The following is a 24,682-nucleotide window of genomic DNA, read 5'->3' on the forward strand; positions in this document are numbered from 1 at the left end:
GGAAAGGGGAAAGAGGGAGAAAAGTAAAAAAAGAGGGGGAAGATAAGATGAAGGGAAATACAGAATTAGCAACCTGAACTGTGAATGTGAGTGGGATGAAGTGAATAGCAGAGTGGATTAAAAAACAGCATCCTACAATATGATGTCTATAAGAAATATATCTGAATCAGAGAGATAATATAGGGTAAAGGTAAAAGGCTGGAGCAGAATATATTACACTTTAATTTAAGTTTTAAAAAAGTAAGGGTAGCAATCCTGATTTCAGATAAAAGTAAAAATAAAAATTGATCTGCTTAGAAGGGATAAAGAAGAAGAAAGACAGTGTAAATCTAGAGTTAACTAACAGGTATATAAGTGGTATTTTTTGAAATACTTCTAAAATGATCATCAGTCAGGGGATGGCTGAACAAGCTATGGTATATAAATGTTATGAAGTACTATAGTTCTGTAAGAACTCATGAAGGGCCTGACTTCAGAAAAGCCTGAAAAGGTTCACATGAACTGATGCTGATTAAAGTGAGCAGAATCAGTACATTTTACACATTAACAGCAATATTTTGAGATGATCAATTACAATGGAAGCAACTTCTCTCAGCATTCAGTAATCGAGGGCAATTCTGACAGATTTGTTAAGGAAAATATTGTCCATATCCAGAAAAGAAACTATGGCTTCTCTGAATATAGAGCAAAGCATACTATGTCCATTTCATGTTTTCACTTTCCTCATGTTTTTTTTTCTGTTTAGTTCTAGTTCTTCTATCACAATATGACTAATATGGAAATATGTTAAAAAACATTTACAGCCTGTATCAAACTGTTTACTACCATGGGGAAGGGGAAGGAGAGGAGGATATTAGAAAAATGTGGATCTCAAATGTTTGCAAAACAATGAATGTTAAAAACTTTCTTTGCATATAATTGGAAAATGAATGAAGGAGAAACCCTTCCTGAGCCTTGGGTCAGTAACCTCCAAAATGATCTCCCTACAACCGAGGTTCTTCCCTCTCCAATCCATGTTCCCCACAGCTGAAAAACTGATACTCCTAAAACACAGAGCTGATTGCACTCCCCTGTTAAGATGACATACTGATTTACCAGTGCCTTTAAGTTAAAATAAACTCCTTTATTTAAAGTTTTCATCCTCATTTAAAGCCCTTCACAATCAGCATTATCATACACAGTTGGATGGCACAGTAGATGGAGCACTGGACCTGGAGACAGGAAGACCTGAGTTCAAATGCTCCTATACATGCTAGTTGTGTGACCATGGACAACTTCATTTGGTTTCCTCATTTGTAAAATGGAGTTAATAATTACACCTACTTACAGGGTTCTTTTGAGGATCAAATAAGATATCTGTGAAGTGCTTTGCACACCTTGAAGAACCCATGAAGGCTAGCTATTATCCTCTGATGACACATGACTATGCTCTAGTCAAACTGACTTGCTTGTGTTAGCAAGGACCTGAACTTCCATTCCACCTAGGGCTTTTGCACAAGGTATCTCCTTCCTAAACTTACAACTTCTTGGAACCCTTAGATCCCTTGAAAGTTAAGGAACTAGTTTTTCTGGGTCCAGTTTTTAATGCCCTTCTCAATCGCTGCATATTTTTTTGTATATACTGGAATATCTGAATATTTTATCTCCCCCCCCCCCCACTGTAGGGGAATCTTGATATTGGAGAGATATCCTTAGATACCTATTCTGGATCTGTATACTTATATGAGAAAAAAATCCTTACTTATTTTCACTAACCTCCAAATGGGCATTTCCTTGAATTATGAATTTGGTAACAAATATAATGATCATTAGGACTCACCAAAATGCCCAAGGAGTCCATCACACACACACACACAGTTACATAACCTTGTTTTATTAGAAAATTGATTCTGTATCTGTATCCTGATCATTTATCGCATTCTTAGTAAATGTAAGTTGACCATTGGACTTATCACACATTCCCTCAAGCTGCACATAGCATTAAGCCTATCCTGTCATACTCACCTGTCATATATTATTTTGAGCTATAGTTATTCATGTATGTGTCATATCCTATATAAACACTTTTAGTATTCAGGCATTTCAGTCATGACTGACTCTCAATGACCCCATTTGGAATTTTCTTGGGAAAGATACTAGAGTAGTTTGCCTTTTTCTAATAAAGCTCATTTGACAGATGAAGAAACTGAGGTAAAATGATTTGACGAGGGTCACACAATTAGTATCTGAGAGCAGATTTGAACTCAAGCCTTCTTAAACCCAAGCCTGGATCTCTATATCCATTGTACCACCTAGTTACACCCTACACACAAATACAATAAACTTGGGAGAACAAGAATCAAATTAATTGAAACTTTTTATCTCAGTGATTATCAAAATACACTACAAACAACAGTCCTTAATGAATAGTTGTTAAATGAATTCATGAGAGTAAAAATATCTCCAAAGGAGGGAAAGTAGACAGAATAAAAAGTTAATGAATTCTGTCTATTTCCACAATCTTGGACTTAGAAGAAATCAGAGGTGAGTTGAGTTGAATGGAGGAGGAGGGGAAGGAGAAGGGAAGAGGAAAAATCAGATTAGAACAGTTCCAACAGGAGAACAGAGGGTTTGTTTTGTTCATTTGTTTTAAAGGATGGTCAAACGTGAGAGGAAGGATGCACTAAAATGTCAGATCTAGAAGACCAAATGTTCTTTAAGTTATTTAATTTCAACATTTAAACAAGGCTGATACATCCATTACATATAAGTAAGATGCAGGCATAGCCCACAGATGGAAGGAGATAAAGTCCACAATTGTGTGATATTCACGGGAACCTTTTAAATCTTCTCTTGATAAAGACTTCTCTATCCTAAACCACGTTTTTTAAACAATGGCTCACAAAATTATACATGACCTCTCCACAAAGACCCAGTATTACACAAGAGCAATTATAGGTCATTACACTTGTCTGGTATACAGAAGTAATTTAATGCTATTTTTGTCTAGCCCGGAGGGGTAAGACTGGTGTGGGAAAGGAGTGAAAGGAATTTTTGGTACATACATTGTATCTCAAATAACAGATTAACATAAAGAAACTGAAAATAAGGAAAACAGAGAGACTAGTTAATCAGTTAAACTTCCCTAAATTAGGTTGGGGGGGGGGAACCAAGTAAACATTAAAACTCAACCTTCATATGAACCACTGCAAAATTCTGAACCAAGATTACTGGGCTTGGAAGATATTGAAATGTCACGTAGTCCAATCTGATCAGAAATCCCCTTTATAACATCTCCAATAAGTGGATATCTGGTCTCTTGTTGAAAGTCCTCCAGTGAGGGAGAACTCACTGTCATCTAAGGCAAAAACTCCATTTGAATTTTGGATATCTCTGTCATGGAGATTTTACTTCCACCAAGGCAAAATCTACCTCTTTATGACTTGGAAGAGATACATAGAAATGTCATGTATCCAAAATGATTAAATGTCTAGAAACCAACAACTGTAAAAGAAAGGCCAAAGAATTAAAACTATCTTTGAGCTTCTCTTTAACGCGACCAATTATAGAACAAGAGATATACTAACTGCCAAACAATCTAGAAAGTCCTTTTAACATTCTAGCACACAAAAGACAACAAAGATTACTTTAACCTTATCTACCTAACTCAGCGTAAAGAATAACTTTAATAACATTTTTAAAACGCATAAAGGTTGAGAATAACTCAACACATATTAACATTGTAGATAAGATAAGGTGAGGATATATAACAGCAAACTTAAGAACAAGGTTGGTAGAAGAGAAAAATTTGATATTAAGGCAATTGCTAATTGCGTCTATGACCTTGAGCAAGTAAATTTAGTTCCACGATCTTTTAGGAACTATAATTTTTTTTGGTTTAGATGTATGCTTTATTATTATACTCTAATTAGCCACAAAATTATATCTTACAGAATGAGTAATTACATGAGTAACACTTCTCATATGAGCTCTTTTTTGTGATTACCTCACTCTTCTTAAATAGAATTACACTATAAACACTTTAGTCAATACAGGATTATGATAATTTAATAAGTAATAAATATTTCAACCAGATAAACAATGTTGAAATCAATGTGACATATGAATGCTAATTATAATTTTCCTTGTATTTGTGTCAAAATAGGCATAAAATCTCCCATTTCATATAATTAAAATAAAAATAGATAATACATATGATACATGCTATATGCATATATGTTATATCTGTATGTATTTATGCATGTATATACAGCAGAAAAAATTATAAAATTCACTGGAAATGAGTTTTCCTTTTTTGACATTTTATTTTTTCCAATTAGATGTAAAAACAATATTTTACATTCTTTAAAATTTTTAATGACCAATTCTCTCCCTCTCTCACAATATTCTCCCTTCATTGAGAAGACAAGCAATTTGATATAAGTAATATTTGTGCAGTCATGCAAGATCTATTTCCATAGCAGTTATGTTGTGAAAGGAAACACAGACCAAAAAAAAATAAAGTTAAAGGGAATGCTTCTATCTGCATTTAGACTCCATCAAGTCTTTCTCTAGAGATGAATAGCACTTTTCAGCATAAGTCCTTTAGAATTATCTTGGATCACTGTGTTGTTGAGAATATCTAAATTATCTAATCTAATTATCTAAAATATCTAAAATATCTAATAATCATCACTGTTATTAACTGTGTACAATTCACATTGTACTATGTTCAAATTGCACAAAGTGTTCAAAGTGTACAAATTCACTTTGCATCAGTTCATACAGGACTTTCCCCATTTTTCTAAAACCATCCTGCTCATTGTTTCTTATATCACAACAATACTCCATCACAGTCATATACCACAAATTGTTCAGCAATTCCCCAACTGATGGGCATCCTTTCAATTTCCATTTCTTTTTCAGCATAAAAACTGCTATAAATATTTTTGTATACTGTTACTTTTTTTAAAGTCTCTTGCTGGGTCAAAAAGTATACATAATTTTATAGCTCTTTGGGCATAGTTCCAAATTGTTCTCCAGAAGGTTAAATCAGCTCAAATCCATTAACAATTCATTAGTGTCTCAATTTTCCCACATTCCTTGCAAAATCTGTCATCTTCCTATTCTGTCATACTGACCAATTTGATAGGTATAAAGTGTTGCCTCAAAATTATTTTACTTTGTATTCCTCCAATCAATAATGATTTTGACCATCTTTTCATATCTTCTGTGACCATTTATCAATTGGGGAATGATTTGTATTCTCATAAATTTGAATAAGTCCTTTATATATTTGAGAAATTAAACCTTTATCAGAGAATTTTTTTTTAATTTTTCCTCAGTGTTTTGCTTTCCTTCTTGCTCTCTTTGGTAACAAATTCTTCCTTTCTCCATAGATCTGATAGGTAAAGCATTCCATGCTACCCTAATTTACCTATGGTAAATCACCCTTTATGCCTAAATCATGTATCCATTTTGCTCTTATCTTATTTAGGATACCGAAATAGCATAGATGTTAGTCTATACCTAGTTTCTACCAAACTGCTTTTCAGTTTTCCCAGCAGTTTTTGTTAAATAGGAAACTCTTGTCCCAAAGACTTGGTTCTGAATTTAACAAACACTAAATTACTATGGTCATTTATTATCTCATGGTCTTCTTCAAGACAAATAATGACAACAGCAAAAATAATCTGTTCTACTCATCCACCATTCCATTTCTTAATTAATATCTGACTGTTTTGCTGATTACTAATTTATAAAACAGTCTGAGATATGATATGGCTAGGACACCTTTCACATTTTTTTATTGATGCCCTTGATGTACTTGACCTTTTGCTCTTGCAGATCAATTTGGTTATTTTTCTCTAGTTTAAAATAATTTTTGATTGACATAGAACTAAATAAATAAATTAATATTGGTAGAATTGTCACTTTTATTTTATTGGCTTGGCCAATAAATTTAATTTTTTCCCAACTGTTTAGATCTGACTTTGAGAATGAGTTTTGTAAGAGCTCCTTTACAAATAAAACAATTATCATCTTCATCAGAAACAAATTGTTATGCAATTCACAAGACTAAAGATCAATTAATCAGCATTTATTAAGTTCCAACTATGTGCTACATACTGTGGTAAGTGCTGGTGATTTTTTTCAAAAGCTAATAAACAATCCTTTCTCTCAAGGATAGGGAAGAAAACAGGTATAGGCACAAGGTAAATGGGAAAAAATTAAAGAGGGAAGGAACTAAAATGAAGAGGAGTTAGGAAAGGCTTGCTGCAGAAGGTAGGGTTTTAGATGGAACTTAAGAGGACACCAAGAAGGTCAGTAACTGGAACAGAGGAAGTAGAGGAGTCCAGATTTGGGAGCCAGCCAGAGAAAATGCAGAAAGTGGATAGATAAAGTCTGTCTTCTTTGTGAATAGCAAAAACTCCAGAAATAAGTAACACACAGGAATAATAGTTACCCAATTTCACTGAGTCACTATGTAATCAGCTAACTTCAAAAAAAAAATGGACTGATGTTGAGAAAGGCATTCATCTAACACAGTCAATGATTTCATATTGGCAGAAGCCAAAAACAATTTCATTTCTTAATCTTTAGATATGACTTTTTAAAACACAAGAACGAGACTGCAGTTAAAGCTGTGAATCTCCTCCTGGATATCCTTCAATTCTTCTTTTGGCGGGTATAGGCCTCCAGGAAATTAAGAGGTGACTGAATGAGAAATCTAACCCAAATAGGATTAAAGGATTAATGACAAACTGGAGAGATTTCTAGCAGTCCAGGGCTCTGTACCAATAAACCTTGTCCTATTCAACAGATCAGATACTTGGATGAAGACCTAAGAGAGATCCATATCAAATGTTCAAGCTGAAAAAGAAAAAGAAAGGAAAAGAAGGGGAAAAAACGATAGAAGGGATAGTAAATACTCTAGATGTCACAATCAACATTTTTCTAAAAACCTCAACAGGCTGTGACAACAGCCCAAAACTAAAGGGAAAATTAATAGGGATTGATGGAATGTCCTACATTTGGGTCAAAAGGATCAACTGGACAAGTTCAGGATAGGAAGGACCTGCCATAACAGTTCATATGAAATAAGACTTCTAAATCTGTCTGCCTTTGCCAGGCTGTTGCCCAAGCCTGGGTTGCACTTTCTCCTCCCCTTTCTGCCTTTTAAAAAAAATTTCTGACTTCTTTCCAGACTCAACTGAAGCAGCATCTTCTACCAGATGTTTCTCTTGCTCTTTCTAGCTCCTAATGCCTTCCTCCAAGTTATCTTTTTTTTATTCTGCATATACTTATCTATGTATAGATTGTAAGCTCCATAGCAGGAAGTATTTCATTATCTTTCCATCTCCATTCCCTTGTGTGTTGCCTGGCAACTAAACTGAGATTTAAAGAGTTAGCATTCTAGGAAGCAGAGGTGAAGATGGAGCACAGTCCAGGGATGGAGAACAGTTCAGATATATTTTATTCAATATTCAGAGAATACTGAATTTAGAGAGCAGTCACTAGCCCAGTTAGATTGGAAAGAAGAAAATACAAAGGTAGGGTCATCTAAAATAAGACTAGAAAGGCAGGTTGGAGGAATTTAGCAAGAAACAGTTTAAAAAGTAGCAGTAGAAATGAGCATAGTGAAGGCATGGGCAGAGTGTCAGTGCAGAAGAACAACAGAGCATCCACCTGAATGTCAGTAGTGACTTACAATCCAAGGGGCCCACAAAGTGATGGCTAACTTGTGAAGACAGTAAGGTCCCAATGCTAGAGTCCATCAACCAGATGGGCATGCACTGGTAGAATGGAGAAGAGGGGACTCCTGTATTAGGACGGAGCTAGACTCAAAGACCATGCTCGTCTTTGCAACACACAGGTTCTAGGATTCCAGGTGTATGTATGTCCTGGAAGAAGAGGAAGCAGAGAAAGAGAGCAAGCTTCATAAATAAGATGGCCTTTTACCTGAGATCTGAAGGAAACTACATTTTCAAAGAGGTGGAGCTGAAAAAGTGATGGAAGTTACTCCAACTTACATTTTCATGATGTGTATCATAAATGAGGCAAAACAATCCTAGAGATGTTCATGGAAGAAGAAAACCAGCATTTGTTAAGTCCCTACTATATATTCGACACTAGGCTAAGTACTTTACAAATATGCTCTCATTTGATCTTCACAACAACTCTGGGAGGTAGATGTGCTTCTAAATCCCATTTTATAATTAGGAAAACTGAGGTAAATAAAAGTTAAGGGACTTGCCCACCAGCAATGTCTAAGGTCAAATTTGAATTCAGATCTTCTGGACTCCAGGACCAGTGATCTAGACACTGCACCACCTAGTAGCCTTTAATTCAAGAATAATTCATGTTTCAGGGGTCCCAATAGCATATAAAGACTGATAGTACACAATTTCCCCCCCCCACAAGGTACAACTTTTTTTTGGTGGGGGGATGTTGGGGAAGGGACTGAAGGGGGAGGAAAATATTACCATTTATAAACAAAAAGCATAAAAAAGTCCAATCTAATAATAATCATTAATTATATAGAACATTTTGGGGAGGCTAGGTGGCACAGTGGATAGAGCACTGGCCCTGGAGTTAGGAGTACCTGAGTTCAAATCCAGCCTCAGACTTAATAATTACCTAGCCCTGTGGCTTTGGGCAAGCCACTTAATCCCATTTGCTTTGCAAAAACCTAAAAAAAAATTATATAGAACATTTTGAGTATTATAAAGTAACTGATATCACTTGAGAATTCTGATCAATGTAATAACCAATCATGCTACCTATCTCCTACTAGGAAGGCAATGGTATTGAGACAGAAAGTAAGACAGACATTTTTAGAAAGGGAAAATATGAAAATGTTCGTTAACTGTATTCCTTTTCTTTTTTTTTCTATGGTGGAACAAAAAGGTAGAGGGAAGAAGGGATTCTATGGAATAGGATAGTTAAAGAAAAAAAGCAAAATGAAAAAGGGTTATTGAAGTATTGTTTTTAAAAGTACATAGCAAAAAAAAAAAGTAGCATCATGGATAAGGAGTTCTCTCTTCTACAGTCCCAATGAAGGAGTCCTCTCTTCTACAGCGCAATAAATCCTCTCACTTCTGGGTGAATGCTTCTAGCAATGAGAGTTTTGAAAGTTACATGTTGAATTTATCACATATTTTAAAAAGAAAAGAAAGGTAGGGTCAGCTAGATGGCACAGTAGATAGAGCACTGGCCCTGAAGTCAGGAGTACCTGAGCTCAAAGCCGGCCTCAAACACTTAATAATAATTATCTAGCTGTGTGGCCTTGGGCAAGCCACTTAACCCCATTTGCCTTGCAAAAACTAAAAAAAAAAAGGTAGATATATGAGACATCTGTAATTTCATGTACATTCTGCTTTCTAAATTCTACTAATTTAAGCTTTAATAGCTCAAAACTACATTTAGACTTTTGGGATATTTATTATATAACTAGAAAACAAAGGATATGTAAAATTTGAATTAAAACTTTCAACCAACAAGTTCTTATTAGCGGTGATTATTATATTGCTGCTTTTCTATTTGCATCACCCTTTAGTGTTTAATACATGCTTATTCATCTACAAAAAATAGTAACTTAATAAATGCTGGTTTTCTTCATTTGTGAACTCTATAGTTCAGCCAAAATGTCCTAATTGTTTTTCCTCATAAGCTCTAAAGTTTCACAGAATTATTGGGAAAAATCAAATGAGGAAAAAATATAACCAAAGTATAAGTTTTATTGAACATTTTGCACACATTAACTAATTCTACCTCAATAATCAAATAGCTGAAATAAAAGTCTCCAAATATCACATGAAAAGTCTCCTTATAACCAAACACATATTTTAAAACATTCAAGTGGAGTTTTAATTGAATTAGATCAAAGCTCAACCTCTTTATAAGGACTGTAGGTCCCTGACATGTACTCCATCACTTTAAGCATCCATTACTTTAGTATCCTCAATGAATGTGCAACTTGAGAACCAAGAAGAATTCTCACTGATGTCTCCCAAACAGTCCAGGTTAAGATTATACTCAAGATGATAATTTATTTTCAAAGTAGAAAAAGGAATGACAAGAGGCAAATTTATCTACCCCAAATGTTCCCTGAATAGCAGGGCAGGGTCTCCAGAGTAATAGTCAAAGATTCACAAGAAAATATCAGAATCTAGGAAATCATCTTCCAATGTAACAACCATGTCAACTACAGAGATTAGCATGTTCCTTGGGAAAGTATACTGAAACTAGAATAAGAGGACCTATATTCAAATCTCAGGTCTGTTACTTACTACCTTTATGTCCTCATACAATGAACCTCCTGAGGCTTTGCTTTCTTCATCTATAAAAATAACAGCAGTTAGATAGCAAAGTGGATAGAGCACCAGACCTAGAGGCAAAAAGACCTGAGATCAAATTCAGCCTCAGATCCTAACTGGTTTGTGACCTTCAGCAAGTTCCTTAACCCTTTGCCTTAGCTTCTTCATCTATAAGATGAGCTGGAGAAGGAAACAGCAAACCACTCTAGTATATTTATCAAGAAAATACCAAAAGACATCATTTAGAGTAAGACATAACTGAAATAACTCAACAACAAAACATAAAACAAAAAATTAAAAATAACAGTCCCCTAACTGTTAGCTGAATGGTTTCAAATAATAAGAGGAAATAATGTTTGTTCCCTATCTTCCATGAAGCAGCTAGAGTGCTGGTCTGGGAATCATGAAGACTCCTCTTCCTGAATTCAAATTTGGCCTCAGACAAGCTCTATGACCCTGGGCAAGTCACTTAACCCTGATTGCCTCAGTTTCCTTATCTGTAAAGTGAACCAGAGAAGAAAAAAGCAAATCACTCCATTATCTTTACCAAGAAAACACCAAATGGGCTCACAAAAAGCTGGACACAACTGATAAATGACTGAACAATGACAACAAGGTCACACAGCTAGTAAACATCTGAAGTTAAATTTGAACTCGGGTTCTCCTGACTCCAAAGTCAGTGCTCAATCTACTGCACCTCCTATGGAATAGAACATAACTGGTCAGAGATTTTATTCTTTAAATATGTCCTCTTCTAGTTTTCAATTTGGTGGCCTGGAATGTAAGATCTTAATTTTATGGTTATGATTTTGCAATTTGTGACCTGAAAGAATTTCTTTGGAGTTAGAAGAAATTTCAGAATCTCTTGTTCTTCATTTTACCATTATAGAAACTGAGATCCTCAAAAATTAAATGGCTTTCCCAAAGTCAGAGTTCAAGTGGCAGGATTAGGATTTGAATGTAGATTCTCAAAGACCAAATTAGGGTCCATTTCCATTCTATCTTTCTCCCTCTCCAAAAAAAAAAAAAAAATGGTCATGGCCCATGATCAGGCAGCAACTGGTACCTGATCTGGATAGAATAACCTGGAGTAATAAAATTAAGTCATTTGCTCAGGAACACAAAGTCAGTCTGCAAGTGTAGAATTTGAACCTGGGTCTTCTCATCTCTGAACCACTATCCACTTAAGTAGATGACATCAGTATTCTTCCCCCCATTTTATTGGTAAGGAGGACTAAGGCTCAAAGTTCTTCAGATCTTTCCCATAGTTATAAAGCTACTAATTGGTAGAGCTAAAATTTTATCCCAAGTTTTCAGTCTTCATGTCAGTCAAACATTCTTTCAATTATATCAACCTGATTCTTCAGTTTTAAAATTTTACTTTACAAAAGTAAAGTACTCTTTTTTTACTCTTACAAAATTTCAATTACATTCTGCTTTCTTTCCAAACTGGGATTTCTATAATTAAAAATGAATAACAATTCAAGAACATAGAGGGAAGAAGGGGTAAATAATTACATAAAATTACAGGCATCTGACATCTGTTTACTGACAGACAGGTGAATAAAACATTGGGTCTGGAGTCAGGAGGACCCAAGTTCAAATACTTATTAGCTATGCAACCCTGAAAAAGGCATTTAATATTTATCTACTCAATGACTTAACCCTTTAAGAGTAAATTTTACAAGTAATGCCAGACCTTTGAAATTTTCAAGGGGAAAAAATAATGGAAGTAGGAGTAATTGTGAGAAAAAGGGATACTAGAGAGAAGCTAAATTATAAGGGAATTGTGGGGGGGACAATGAGATATTAATTTGTGAAATGTTCTGCAAACTTTATAGTGCTATATAAATTACGTTTGTTATTATATTATGTTGTATCATTATTAAAGGATACCTTTTAGATTAAAAGAGAAATATGAAAATAATACCATACTACACATATGCATATAGGAGGTACCCAATAAAAATCACTGTTGACTGAAAAATCTAGGTTCTCTAGATAAACAATCAGAAAAGACAACTAGGTCTTTTTCGAACTTTCTTACTTTTTTTCTAACTCCTCTGGAAAGGAGGAAAATGATTGGACAGTATTTACATGCTGAAATAAGAAAAAGGAGGCATCTTGCTCGTTTTGTTAATCAAGTATAGCTATACTCTCCACCACATATGAGAGAGAGAACTTGTTTTTTGAAAACTGAATTCCTTCTAAAAATGAGAATTTAGCCCACACAAGCTCTGATTACAAAAATGCCTCTACTCTTGCCTGCTTTCAATATATCTTTCATAGAGATGTCAGAATAGCTTCTCCATTCCAGACAGTCCCTTCTCTATTTTTAAGTATCCTCAGCTGTTTCCTATCACCTACCAAATTAAGTTCTAACTCCTCTCTTCTTGGGATTCAAAGGTCTCTCTAATCTGGAGCCACCTAGCCTTTCTTCCCTTGACTCCTATTATTGGTCACAGCATATTACTATACTCAAGTCATCAATGGTTTGAACACAGAATTAGTGGGGGGGGGGGTTGGGGGGAGGGAGGGAAGGGGAAACAATTGTGGTTAAGTGACTTGTTCAGGGTCACACAGCTAGTAAATATATGAAGTCACATTTGACTGGAGTCTTCCTGACTCTAGAGTTGATGATGCTCTATCCACCCTGTACCACGTAGTTGCCCTCTTCAAAGCTTTGTCCTGTCCCTCTTTGTATGCCCTCCCTGTCTTCACTTTCTAAATTTTAACTAATCTTTTAAAGTCCATTTCGAAGAACACCTTTTCCCAAGAAGCCTTCTTTCTTTCCCCCAATCACTAAAAACCTTTCCACTTGCATCTCATCTGTTGTTTTATAAACTTGAATCTCTTTATTATTTAAAGCTCTAAATTACATCTCCTACACACCCTACTGGTGTGTGTAGTATATACTGGTCCCACCTTGAACACTTAAACAGCTTCATAACCCTGAGTAAGTCAACTAACATCTAAGAGCTCTTGGCAATTCTCCATGACTGTAAATTGGGGGGAAAAAGTTTCCACTCAGAACTGATGGAGGGATTTGACTCATCTGAGAGTTCCCTATACCAGAGAAATAACACATCTGGTCCCCATCACAGCCCCACACACATTTACACATAAAAATACTTACATATACACATATGCATACATATACATGCATATACATACACATTTCTGTACATATATTGCAGTGTGAGCCTGTAAGTTGTTTTTCCTACTGCAGGGAAAAATGAATTTGGAAGTTTTCAAAAGTGTGTTTGGCTATCAAGTGACTGGGAAGAAAAATTGGACTTTAGGCAAAAGAAGGTTTTAAAAGAAAAACAGAAAACTTTAAGACCAGACTATAAAAATTATAATCCTTTTCAAGTCATGAAATATCAGTGGTTGACAAAAGTCTGTCTTGGAGAATTTTTTTATTAAATTTGGCTCAGACTTACTTTAAGTAATCAGTCCAGACTCTGAAAGAACTATAAAAAATGGGATACACAATGTGCTTGTCATCTCATTTCCCACCAACACATAGTATAATTAATGAAATTAGCATTCTTCGCTCTCTGTCTGCCTAGATAAATTACTTGCAAATTGAAAATACCATTATTTGTTGAACTTCACTAAGTATGATAATGTAAAAAAAATTATTAGAAGAAATTGCATTATGTTTTCTCAAAATGTGTCAAGGATTTCCTGTGGGAGATAATTTTTATGGTAATTCAATTACAAACTTAAATTTTGGTAGGAATTATTTTTAAAAAATCTAATGAGCTTTTTTTATTACTGTCACTTTCATATCAGTTCACCCTAGAATTCTCCCTGATACTGATGTATAATTTAACAAAACAAGTTGCCAGATCTATAGCATCTGACATAGCAGCTAGATGACACAGTGGATAGAGCACTGGCCTTGGAATCAGGACAACAGGAGTTCAAATCCAGCTTCTGCCACTTTACTAGCTGAGCAACCTTGGGTAAGTCACCTAACCGTGATTGCCTCACATACAGAGCCATCTCCAGTCATCCTGATTCATATCTGGTCACTGGATCCAGATGGTTCCTGAAGAGAAAGTGAGGCTGGTGATGTAGCATAACCCTCCCTCACTCAAATCCAATTCAAGTGCTTTTCATGGCATCACCTCCTTGATGTCACAAAAGTACAAACCTCATCAACTTACATATATATGAAATGTATTTTTTTTTGGAATTTTAAGATTTATAAGATTCCCTCCCAGTATCATTGTAGGGAGTTAGATATCATGGAGCACCAGACCTAGAGTCAAGTCAGGAAGACCCAAGTTCAAATCCAACCACTGACACTTCCTAGCTGGATTACCTTGGAAGGATCACTTAACCTCCATCTGCCTCACTTTTCTGAACTGTAAAATGAGCTGTAGAAGGAAATGTTACACCACTTGAATATCTAAATTTCAGGGAAATGAATTAAGCAGCCCTAGCTTAATTCTTTTATTTTTTTTAGTTTTGTGAGGCAATGAGATTAAGTGATTTGTCCAAGGTCACACAGCTAGGAAACATCAAGGGTCTGAGGCTGGATTTAACTCCAGGGTCATGCTCCAACCACTGGGTCACCAAGCTGCCCCACCTTTTTTGTCAAGGTTTACATTCTAATGGATAAATATATATACACTCAGATATAAACACAAGGCATCCAAGTACAAAATACCACTGTCTAAGCACTTATTAAGCACCCACTATGGTCAATAGGCTTAGCAGAACTATAATGCTCACCCAAGTCTTCCACCTCCTATAATCTCATCTCAATGAACCAGCATTTATTAAGGTCCTCTTACAGGCCAAGCATTATATTAGGCAAGGGGAAACAGAGGACAAGAAGGAGCCCCCTCATCCCCTATCCTCAAGAAGCCCAAATAGAGCAGAAGGGGATAGAAGAGGAGCAGGAGGACAGAACAATATGTGTCCCAAAAGTCACAGTACCATCTTAAGCTTAAAACGGAACTGAAACTTTTTAGAACACCTGTAGAAATATCCATAAAAGAGATCCAGGGTGATGTGGGGGAGAAAGCTCTATCAACTTGGAAAAACAGACAAATAAAACACTTCTCTCATTGGTCAAGAGTGAGTGTGAGTGTGAGTGTGAGTGTGAGTATGAGTGTGTGTGTGTGAGTGTGAGTGTGAGAGTGTGTGTGTGTGTGTGTATTCTACACCCTGAGTCTATTTCTTCTCTGCAAAAAGATAAGTAGTGTGACTCATCATTGGTCCTGGGTAATCATGGCAGGATCTTGTATTGCTCAATTTTCTTAAGTCTTTCAAAAGTTGGCTGTCTAAACAACCTGATGCAAACCAGAAACTTTGAGTGATGGACTGAAGAGGGAAAGCATTTTCAAGTTTGGTGGACAATCAGTGAAAAGGTCTGAAGGAAGGAAGAGAAGCCATACTTATGAACAATACAGAGGTCAGGGCTGGACCTCAGGGTGGTCCAGCAATGTATCTTCTATTCAGTTTCTTCTATGCAGTCTTATTGCACGTCAGCTGTACCTCTGGTATAGATGAATCTGATAGATTAGATAGCTGGGAAGTCCTGAGTAAAAGGCCCCCGAGAGAATGAAAAACAGGAAAGGTAAGTTTCAATATCAGGAGGAAAGTGGAACATGGCAAAGAAAAAAAAGTATGAGTCACTGAAGGGATGACAGAATGGGGTAGAAGGTCTTGGATTAGATGGGCTGTGGAAGGGTAGGACCCAGGCAAGAAGGTATCTCTCTGTCTATCCAATTATGTCAGAGGCAAATGTAACCTACTGGGCACCCTCTCAAAATTGATAGTAACAGTGAACTCCATGGGCTTTTACATAGGTGAATTTTTTAATTAAACAGTTGAAAAAATTATTCTCAAAACCAAAAACCAACTATCTAAATTTTTAATAGGAAAACTAATTTCTCATAATTTAAGTGTTAGTTCAAGAAAAGAAATATCTCCTTTTATGGTTGGTGGACATATAAATCAATAACAATTCTCAATATAAACAGTGAAAAGCAGCTAAAAAATTCAACACAACTCCTCATTACACACACACAAACACACACAAACACACAAACACACATACATACATACAAACACCACAGCTCTAATTTATTTTGAAGGAAATAATGGATTCCAAGAGGCAGAGGCCATTCTAGTGATGGGGGAACCCCCAGTGCAAAGGCTAAGAGATGAAAGTTAAGGTTCATTAGTTTTTTATTGACTATACAGAATACAAGATCAACAATAATAATACTGGTGAAATTTTATTGAATTCCAACTAATGTGGAAGATTTTCCTAATTTAATTTGTTTTCTCTCCATCTCACTTTCCCCAATAACCACTCTTGTAAACAAATATGCAAAGACAAGTAAAACACACCTGTCATTTTGTGTGTGTGTGTGTGTGTGTGTGTATTCTACATTCTTAGTCTATCACTTCTCTGTGAAAAGGTGAGTAGTGTGTCTCATCCTTGGTCCTCAATAATCATAGTAGGATCATGAATTGCTCGGTTTTCTTAAGTCTTTCAAAGGTTAGCTGTCTTTAAATTGTTATGGTACATACTGTTCTATTGGTTCTGCTCACTTCATTCAGTTTTTACCTGACTTTTCTGGTTCCTTTGAAACCATTCCTTTCATCATTTCTTCCAGCATAATAGTATTCCACAACATTCACATACCACAGTTGTTAAACCATTTCCCAATTAATGAATAGCCTCCTAGCAATCCAGATCATTGCAAGTGTAAAACAGAACTGGTTTAATTATTTTTGTCCTCTTCCTTTGATAATTTTTAGTAAACTTGATGTTTACCAAGCTACTAAAGAAATCAAATTACCTGAATACTAAACAAAAAAACAAAAAAAAGGCCCCTAAACAAATTACTTTTGGTAAACCACTAGTAGTGGTAACATGATACATAACATTATGCAGTTTTGGTACCATAGTGGGAGCAGTTAGAAATTGCTTTCCAGGTTGGATGGAAAAACTCATCTACCCTAAAGCATTACTACATGCCTGTTTGCTAGTGGTCTCTCCAAAGTTATACTTGTAATAAGAATTTTGATTTGATGTTTTTTTCCTCAAGGGTGAGAGGTGAGAAGGAAAGAAAATGTTTCTCAATTGAAGAAAAGAAGTACACCTGTTGAAGAAGCAGGGTGAGACTGTTGGGTTGGAAGTCAGAATCTTGGACCATATTTGACCTTAGTCAAGTTTTTTGTCCTCAGTTTTGTCTTCTGTATTAGGAAGGATTAGATTAAATGACCCTCTAAGGGCTTTTCCAGGTGCAAGATTATAATCATCTACTCCATCCAAAAGTGATGCTTTCATTCTATTCTATGTAGGCTCAGATATGTGTTTTGCACATGTGGAAATTCACACTTGTGGGAAAAGCAAACTATACTTATGATCCTTTAATGTAACTGGAGACTTAAATTAGGTAGACATTAAATAAATAACAGGCAGAGTCTGTACAAATAGATTTAATAAGCAATCAAGACATCACAAACACAAGACCCTTTAGAAAGAACAGCTAAAACCTTTCAAGGATGTAAAGCTATTTCTGCCTTGGAAAATAACCAAGTCACTGTTGAACTTAAACAATAGGAAACAAGAGGTGGCTAGGTGGTGCAGTGGATAGAGCACTGGCCCTGGAGTCAGGAGTAGCAGAGTTCAAATCTGACCTCAGATTCTTAATAATTACCTAGCTGTGTGGCCTTGGGCAAGCCACTTAATCCCATTTGCCTTGCAAAAAAAAAATCGTAAAAAAAAAAAATACATGTTTGAATGTTGCCTCTTATATACTACTTACTAGCTATATGATCCTGGGCAAGAAAATTAATTTCTCTCAGCTTTAATTTCCTCAACAATAAAACTACAATAATAATTTTTATTATTATGTATTCTCATGTAGTATATATTTTATTATATAGTCTATTATTCTATTGTATATTTCATCATTACATACTATTATTCTATTATGTATTTTATTATACATTCTACTTTTCCTTTGTATTTTTATTTAATTATTACATATTCTATTATTCTATTGTATATTTTATTATTATATATTCTGTTTTTCTACTGTTTATTGCAGTCTATAATATTATATTATATTCTAACATTCTATTGTATATTTTATTATATATTCCATTATTCTATCATATTTTATTATTATATATTCTTATTCTATTGTATATTTTATTATAATATCTCATTAAGGAGATAATATATATAAAGTGCCTAGCATATAGTAGATTCCTTATAAATTATATTGTTATCATTATTCACAGGATTCTTCTAAAGAGTCAAGGAGATAATGTAAATCAAATCCTTTGCAAACCTTAAATCATTCTATACCTGTGAGCTATTTTTGATCACCCTAGCTATCTTTCATTACCTTAAATAATATTATAAAATACCAAAATGAACAAATGAGTTCGAAAGATGACTTTCATTTTAAACAAAAAAATGTCTTTCAACATTTTGGAAGTAGGAGAGGTATTTGGGGCTGGGGAAAGACAAAAAATAAGATTTTAAAAATCAGAGAAAAGTTGACAATCATTGTTTTTTAGAGAAAGCTAGAAACAGAAATGTTTAGAGAAATGGGCCTGGAATCAAGAAGACTGAAGTTCAAATTCAGCATCAAATACTCATGAGCTGTGTGATCCTAAGTAAGTCATTTAATCTCTTTTTGCTTCATTTTTCTCATCTGTAAAATGTAGATGATGATGATAATAATAGTACTTTCCACTCAGAGTTATCAGGATCAAATGAGACAATTATATAGTGCTATTTAAATGTTAGCTATCATAATCATTACTAGTTTGTAAAAACTTAGACAAGGTCATTTAACTGTTTGCCTAGTTTCTCCATCTGTAAAACAGGTCATAACAGAACCTACCTCACCAAATGAGATAATATTTGTAAAGGTCTTTAGTGCAATGACTAGCATATACTGAACACTTAATAAATGTTTGTTTCCTTCCTTTCTCAGATGGGGAAATCCGAGTCCATCTAAGACTTGAAATAAAGAGAATAGAAATGTAGATTAAGCTGTGGATTAAGAAGAATTAAACTCAAGACTCACCTGCAATGCTTACTGACTATAAGACTTTAAAAATTTAGTGTGGTTGACACCTCTGTCATAGCAAATATTTTTGAATTATGACCTGGGGATAAACAGAAATGTCCTGCTTTCAAGAAGCTCACAGTATAATGGGAAAGACAATCTGTAAACAACTATATACAAACAAGATACAGGTTTAGAAAAAATAGCCTAAAAAGAGAGTACAAAAAAAATAGCTTGAATTGGAACAAATTAACAGAGGGGAGGCATTGATTTTAAGGGAAATCAAGAATTTTTTATAGAAAGTAAGATTTTACCTGGGACTTAGATGAAGCCAAAGATAAGGAAAGAGAATTTCAGCTGGGGGGGGGGGGAAGGGGGCAACCAGCAAAAATGCCAAGGGGATGCATATTAGAACTTTTAATACTAGCAAAAATTAATCAATTAATTATATTAATTGAAGACCAGGGGCAGTCCAAATATTCAGTAAGAGGGTTTGGAGGAGGGAAAGAATTTCTGGAAAAGTGAGAGGATATATTCTCCAAAGGATATCATGAAGCCTGAACCTGATGTGGGAAAGGGGGCAATCAATGCCAAGTCCCAGATTATAGAAAGAGTTGGGGAAGGTAGGGAAAGAGGGGAAGAGGAAGGGGAAGGGGAAGAGTGTGTGTGTGTGTGTGTGTGTGTGTGTAGAAGCACATGAACAGTTCAAATCTCTATTCTCTCTGATTCTTTTTTTTCCTGTTTGCTATCTACCCACTATCTACCCCCAAATCATTGCCTAGGAATTTCCAGTTTCCTTTTTCCCAGGCAAACATCACTACTTGATATATCCCAGAAATAGTTGATCAAAAACTTCCAAAAATCTTTTCGGGTGGGGGGAGTGGGGTGGGGGAGAAATAACCTTATTATGAGAAGGGGTAGAGGAATACCCAATGAAGTACTTTTAAAATAGCACCAGAAACACCAGAGGACTATTTTGGAAGTCCTTAAATTCCTGGACTGTTGCCCAAGTTCAGAGTACAGTATGTACTCTTGTATGACTAACCTCACTCACTACTTCCCTTCGATTCAATTTGGCAAAGACATGGAGATGAGAGATATGATGCTTTTATTTAATGGGCATGAATTTGAATTTATTTTATATTTCTTCTGCATACAGTTTTATATGTACATGTTGTCTCCACATGTGAGCTCCTGGAGAATAGGGGTTGTTTCCACTCCTTTTTTTTTTTTTTACTTTTATCCCAAGAACCAATCACAAATGTTTCATCAATGCTTGCTGATTGACATCTAGGTTATATGGCATTTTGCATACTCCTCAGTGATGTATCCTCCAATCAAAAACTAGAAACTAACTAACTTTGGTGGCGGGGAGTTATGTGTCTGATCAGCCTTATCAAACGCTGATGATTTGCAGAAACAAACAATGGCAATTTAGTGGAAAGGTGTCAAAACAGAATTAAGTTAGGTCTGGGATTTAATGTTATAGTGGGTGGAAAATAAGGAAGTAACAACTTTCTTAAAAAAGTAGTTTTTGCTGATAATGACACTGAAAGAACATTTTATGAGAATAGTCATTGTAATGCCTTTTCTTAATCTTTATTCTCTGGTATCTGTAGTCTTTGACCTGACTATCCCTTCACCCTTAACTTTCATGCTATAGTTCTCTCATCTTCCTATTCCCTGTCTAAATCCTCCTAGAGATTCCTTCTTACAGTTCAGGAAATGCAGTGGATAGATTGATGAATCTGGTGTCAACCAGACCCGAGTTTAAATTTGGTCTTAGACACTTATCAGCTATGTTACAAATCCCCCTTCTCCATGTTTTTGTGCAGGTTTTCTCCACCATTCCTTTAAAGCCCTCTTTACTCACTTTCACCTAATAAAATATCTATGAAAATTCAGTTCAAATGTCTCCTTCTACATGAAGTTTTTTCAATTTCCCCTCCCCTCCTCCAATTGCTAGGGCCTTTACCTCCCCAACTGATGTTGACTAGTCTAGGACCAATGTTTCAGGTACAAGTTGGCCAACCTTGAGCCTCCCTTTGGATTCTGACTGTGAAGGCCACATAGGCTGCGCCACCCCTGTCTACAAGTTCCCCACATCTTCAGATGTGTTACAGCATTTCCTGAACTTCTCACCCAGATGTCTCAAAGGCAGAAAACCAGGTAAGCAACCTTTATAGCCAAAATGTAAATAGGTATGCAAACTAACAATAACTCCATCTACATGGCCATATCAGATAGACCAGAAAAACCCTGCAGGCTTGTTCTTTCCATTCTAATTTCTTGACCTAGTGAGTTCACCTCAAGAATTTTATGGTGGATGGATAAAAGTGGAAGAGTACTTTTACACAGCCAAAGATGTGATTTTGCAGTCTGACAAACATTTTATGTATGTTTATGTTTATGTTCTTAGAAAGGAAATAGAGATGAACTAAAAAGATTCATATTAACTAATGAAATACACATGTACCAGTAGGAATTTTATACTTCATTTTGGTTCCTGATCATTACTTTCACTAATCCAAAAAGAATAACATATTGATCTCTTCTCTACTCTCCTTGGAAACCCATTCTACATCAGGCTCCTATCTCTCACCAGACAGATTAGAGGACCCTACTAATTGGTTCCCTTTCCTTGACTCTTCCCCATTTCAATTTATCCTCCACAAGATTGCCAACATTATTTTTCTAAAATACATGTCTAACCACTTCACTCCTCTGATCAATGAACTCCAGTCACTACATACAGGATTTTTTTTAAACTCTGAAATATAAAGCCCTTCACAACCTATTTCCAAATGTTCTTCCATTACTTATATAATACTTATGCCTCATACACTCTTAGGTCTAGACTAGCTGGCCTTCCTATTATTCTTCACCACTTATTCTCCATCTCTCAGAACCCCTTGTTTCTTTAAAAGTTCAATTCAAACACCTTCTACATAAAACCTTTTCTAATCCCTCCTTGTTAGTACCTTCCCTTCCCAAAAATTATCTTGAATGTATTTTGTGGGACAGCTTGGGATAGTGGCTACAAAGCTTTTCCTGAAGTATGGCAGCCTGGTATCCAAGTCCCATATCTGACCCACGCTGTCTATGTGACCCAGGGTATGTCAGGTCACTAAGCCTAAAATTGCAGAAATGCCAACCTGCATTGATAGACAGTTTCCTCACAAAAGATTCCCTTTAGACCAAGGAAATCCACAGGTGCAATTCATCTCCCTATCCCTGTAACTGTATAAGCACAAGCTGTTGCTTTCAACAGAATGCAAGATCCTTGAGAGCAGGGACTCTCATTTTTGCCTTTTGTGTCCCCAACATTTACAGATTATCTGGATAATAGTAGATGCTTGCTGATTAATTAAAGAAAATCTTATAACAGAGCCAAATACAAAAGGACTCATCAAGCACATGTGACTTCTATTCCTTTGCAAACTCAGGATTATAAGGTCATGAGTTAGAGTGGAAGGACCCTTATCAATGAGGAAACTAGCCAAGAAATGTGGAACAATTTGCCCAAGGTCAAACAGGTAATAAATGGTAGAGCCAGGATTTGAAATCAGGCCCATTGACCCCAAATCCACTTGCTATTGTTTTATTGTTGTTCAGTCTTTGTGACCCCATTTGGGGTTTTCTTAGCAAAAACAGTGGAGTAGTTTCCCATTTCCTTTTCCAGTCCATTTAACAGATAAGGAAACTGAGGCAAACAGGGTTAAGTGACATGTCCAGAGTCATACAGCTGCTAAGTATCTGAATCCAAATTTCATCACCCATACAAATTCCTCCCTTTATAATTACTTCAAATAATAAAACATTTTGTAAACACTGAATTGCTACATAAATGTAAGTTAATGTGATTCTATTAGAACAGGATGAGAACATCCAGCTCCTCAAGCACCAGGAAGCCAGATGGAAAAACTCTTAACTTTTCAGCATCATGTCTCAACAGAAACTTTTACTATCACTGACATCTATCAAACAATTAGACTTCACAAAACATTCCATTAACCCCCCGGATTCTACAGATGAGACCACAGAGGCACAAAATGAGTAAAATGGCTGGGCCAAAGTCACACAGCAAGTCAGTCCTGGCAAATCCCCAAAACCAGAACTTAGATCTTTCAGTCCCTAGAGTTTGTTGTTTCTTCCATTACGTATGGATACCATCTCTTCTAAGGTAAAATGAAGCAAAAAATATTTCTATTAAAACTAAACTAGGAACCCAAATCTCTAACATTTAAGCATCTTGACTGATTACTCATATCTCCAACTCACCATAATTTCTCTCTGTTCTTCCAAGTTCCTTAAAAAATTTGAAAATTCTCGGAGTGAAGCATCTGCAAAGGGAAAAAGAAGTAGACAGTTTAATTATAAGAAGAAAACAAGACAAGTTTGTCAGCATTTAATATTTGCAAACAAAATTGAATAGCAACAAATTGATTAAATTTAATTTTGATAGCTTTCTTCTGGACCTTGGATTTGTGATTTCATAGATATTGAAATTCCTAATAAGGTTCTACCTCCTACCAATACAGATGGAGATGTGCTGTAAAATTCTGTAGTCTTAGAGAGCTGCTAGGGGGCCATGATCTCCTCAAAGTCAACGAGTCATTATGGATCAGAGGAAGGACTGGAACCTTGGTCTCCTGACAACTAACTTTCTCTATACTTTGCAACAGTAGCTTCTCATTCTGTGACTCTTCACAAATAAATAATGAAAATGATACCATAAAACACCTGAATTCTATTTTACTCTCTTTCCATAAGGATTCTTTGTCCATTACTCATATCCATGTTCTTAGTTCATATGATTGACATGTATTCTAGTCCTGCTTTGTTTATTTGACATTATCTAATCCAGCTTTTTTCTTTAACTGCACAACAGAATACCACTACATTATTCAAGAATTAATTAAAATGAATATGCAATCTAACCATTCTCATATTGTTCTTACATACCTATACATCGCTCATCATCAGTTTCAGCATCCCCAATGAACTCAAATTTGAAATCCCTTAGTGAATGGGCAAACTTCCTCTGGGCCAAAGACAGACCTAAAAGAAAGAAAAAATTCAAGATTTATGTTCAATTCAAATTCAAGTCTTAGCAAATTTATTCTACCAGAGACATGGAGAACCACTGTGACCTTCCACATAAAGAATAAATCAGTTTACATGTGTTATTAAGCTTTTACTATCTATCAGATTATGTTAAGAAACATAAGCTAATGTTTAAGAAAACACTCAGTTTTATAAAGAACAAATCTATCAAGATCCAAATGGTTACAGGACATAGACATAAAAAACAATACTATA

At 35.4% G+C, this 24,682-nt stretch overlaps 1 protein-coding gene and 1 long non-coding RNA gene across 3 annotated transcripts in view; one reads left to right on the top strand and one right to left on the bottom strand.

Moving 5' to 3' along the window:
* LOC141517803 (uncharacterized) overlaps positions 1 to 19,397 on the top strand; it is an 84,437-nt gene extending 65,040 nt beyond the window's left edge. Inside the window, exons 3-5 of the long non-coding RNA XR_012476988.1 lie at positions 17,378 to 17,447; positions 18,864 to 18,962; positions 19,286 to 19,397. This is a non-coding gene — a long non-coding RNA (uncharacterized LOC141517803). The remainder of the gene's footprint in view (positions 1 to 17,377; positions 17,448 to 18,863; positions 18,963 to 19,285) is intronic.
* ARHGAP10 (Rho GTPase activating protein 10) overlaps positions 1 to 24,682 on the bottom strand; it is a 355,007-nt gene that overhangs the window by 226,597 nt on the left and 103,728 nt on the right. For both annotated transcript variants that reach the window (XM_074229165.1, XM_074229164.1), the window contains exons 2-3: positions 24,326 to 24,421; positions 23,642 to 23,703 (exon numbers count right to left, since the gene is read on the bottom strand). In XM_074229165.1, the coding sequence (XP_074085266.1) occupies positions 23,642 to 23,703; positions 24,326 to 24,421 (158 nt within the window). The remainder of the gene's footprint in view (positions 1 to 23,641; positions 23,704 to 24,325; positions 24,422 to 24,682) is intronic.

The sequence above is a fragment of the Macrotis lagotis genome, chromosome 3, assembly GCF_037893015.1.
Source record: "Macrotis lagotis isolate mMagLag1 chromosome 3, bilby.v1.9.chrom.fasta, whole genome shotgun sequence".
In the NCBI taxonomy this organism is placed as follows: Eukaryota; Metazoa; Chordata; class Mammalia; order Peramelemorphia; family Peramelidae; genus Macrotis; species Macrotis lagotis.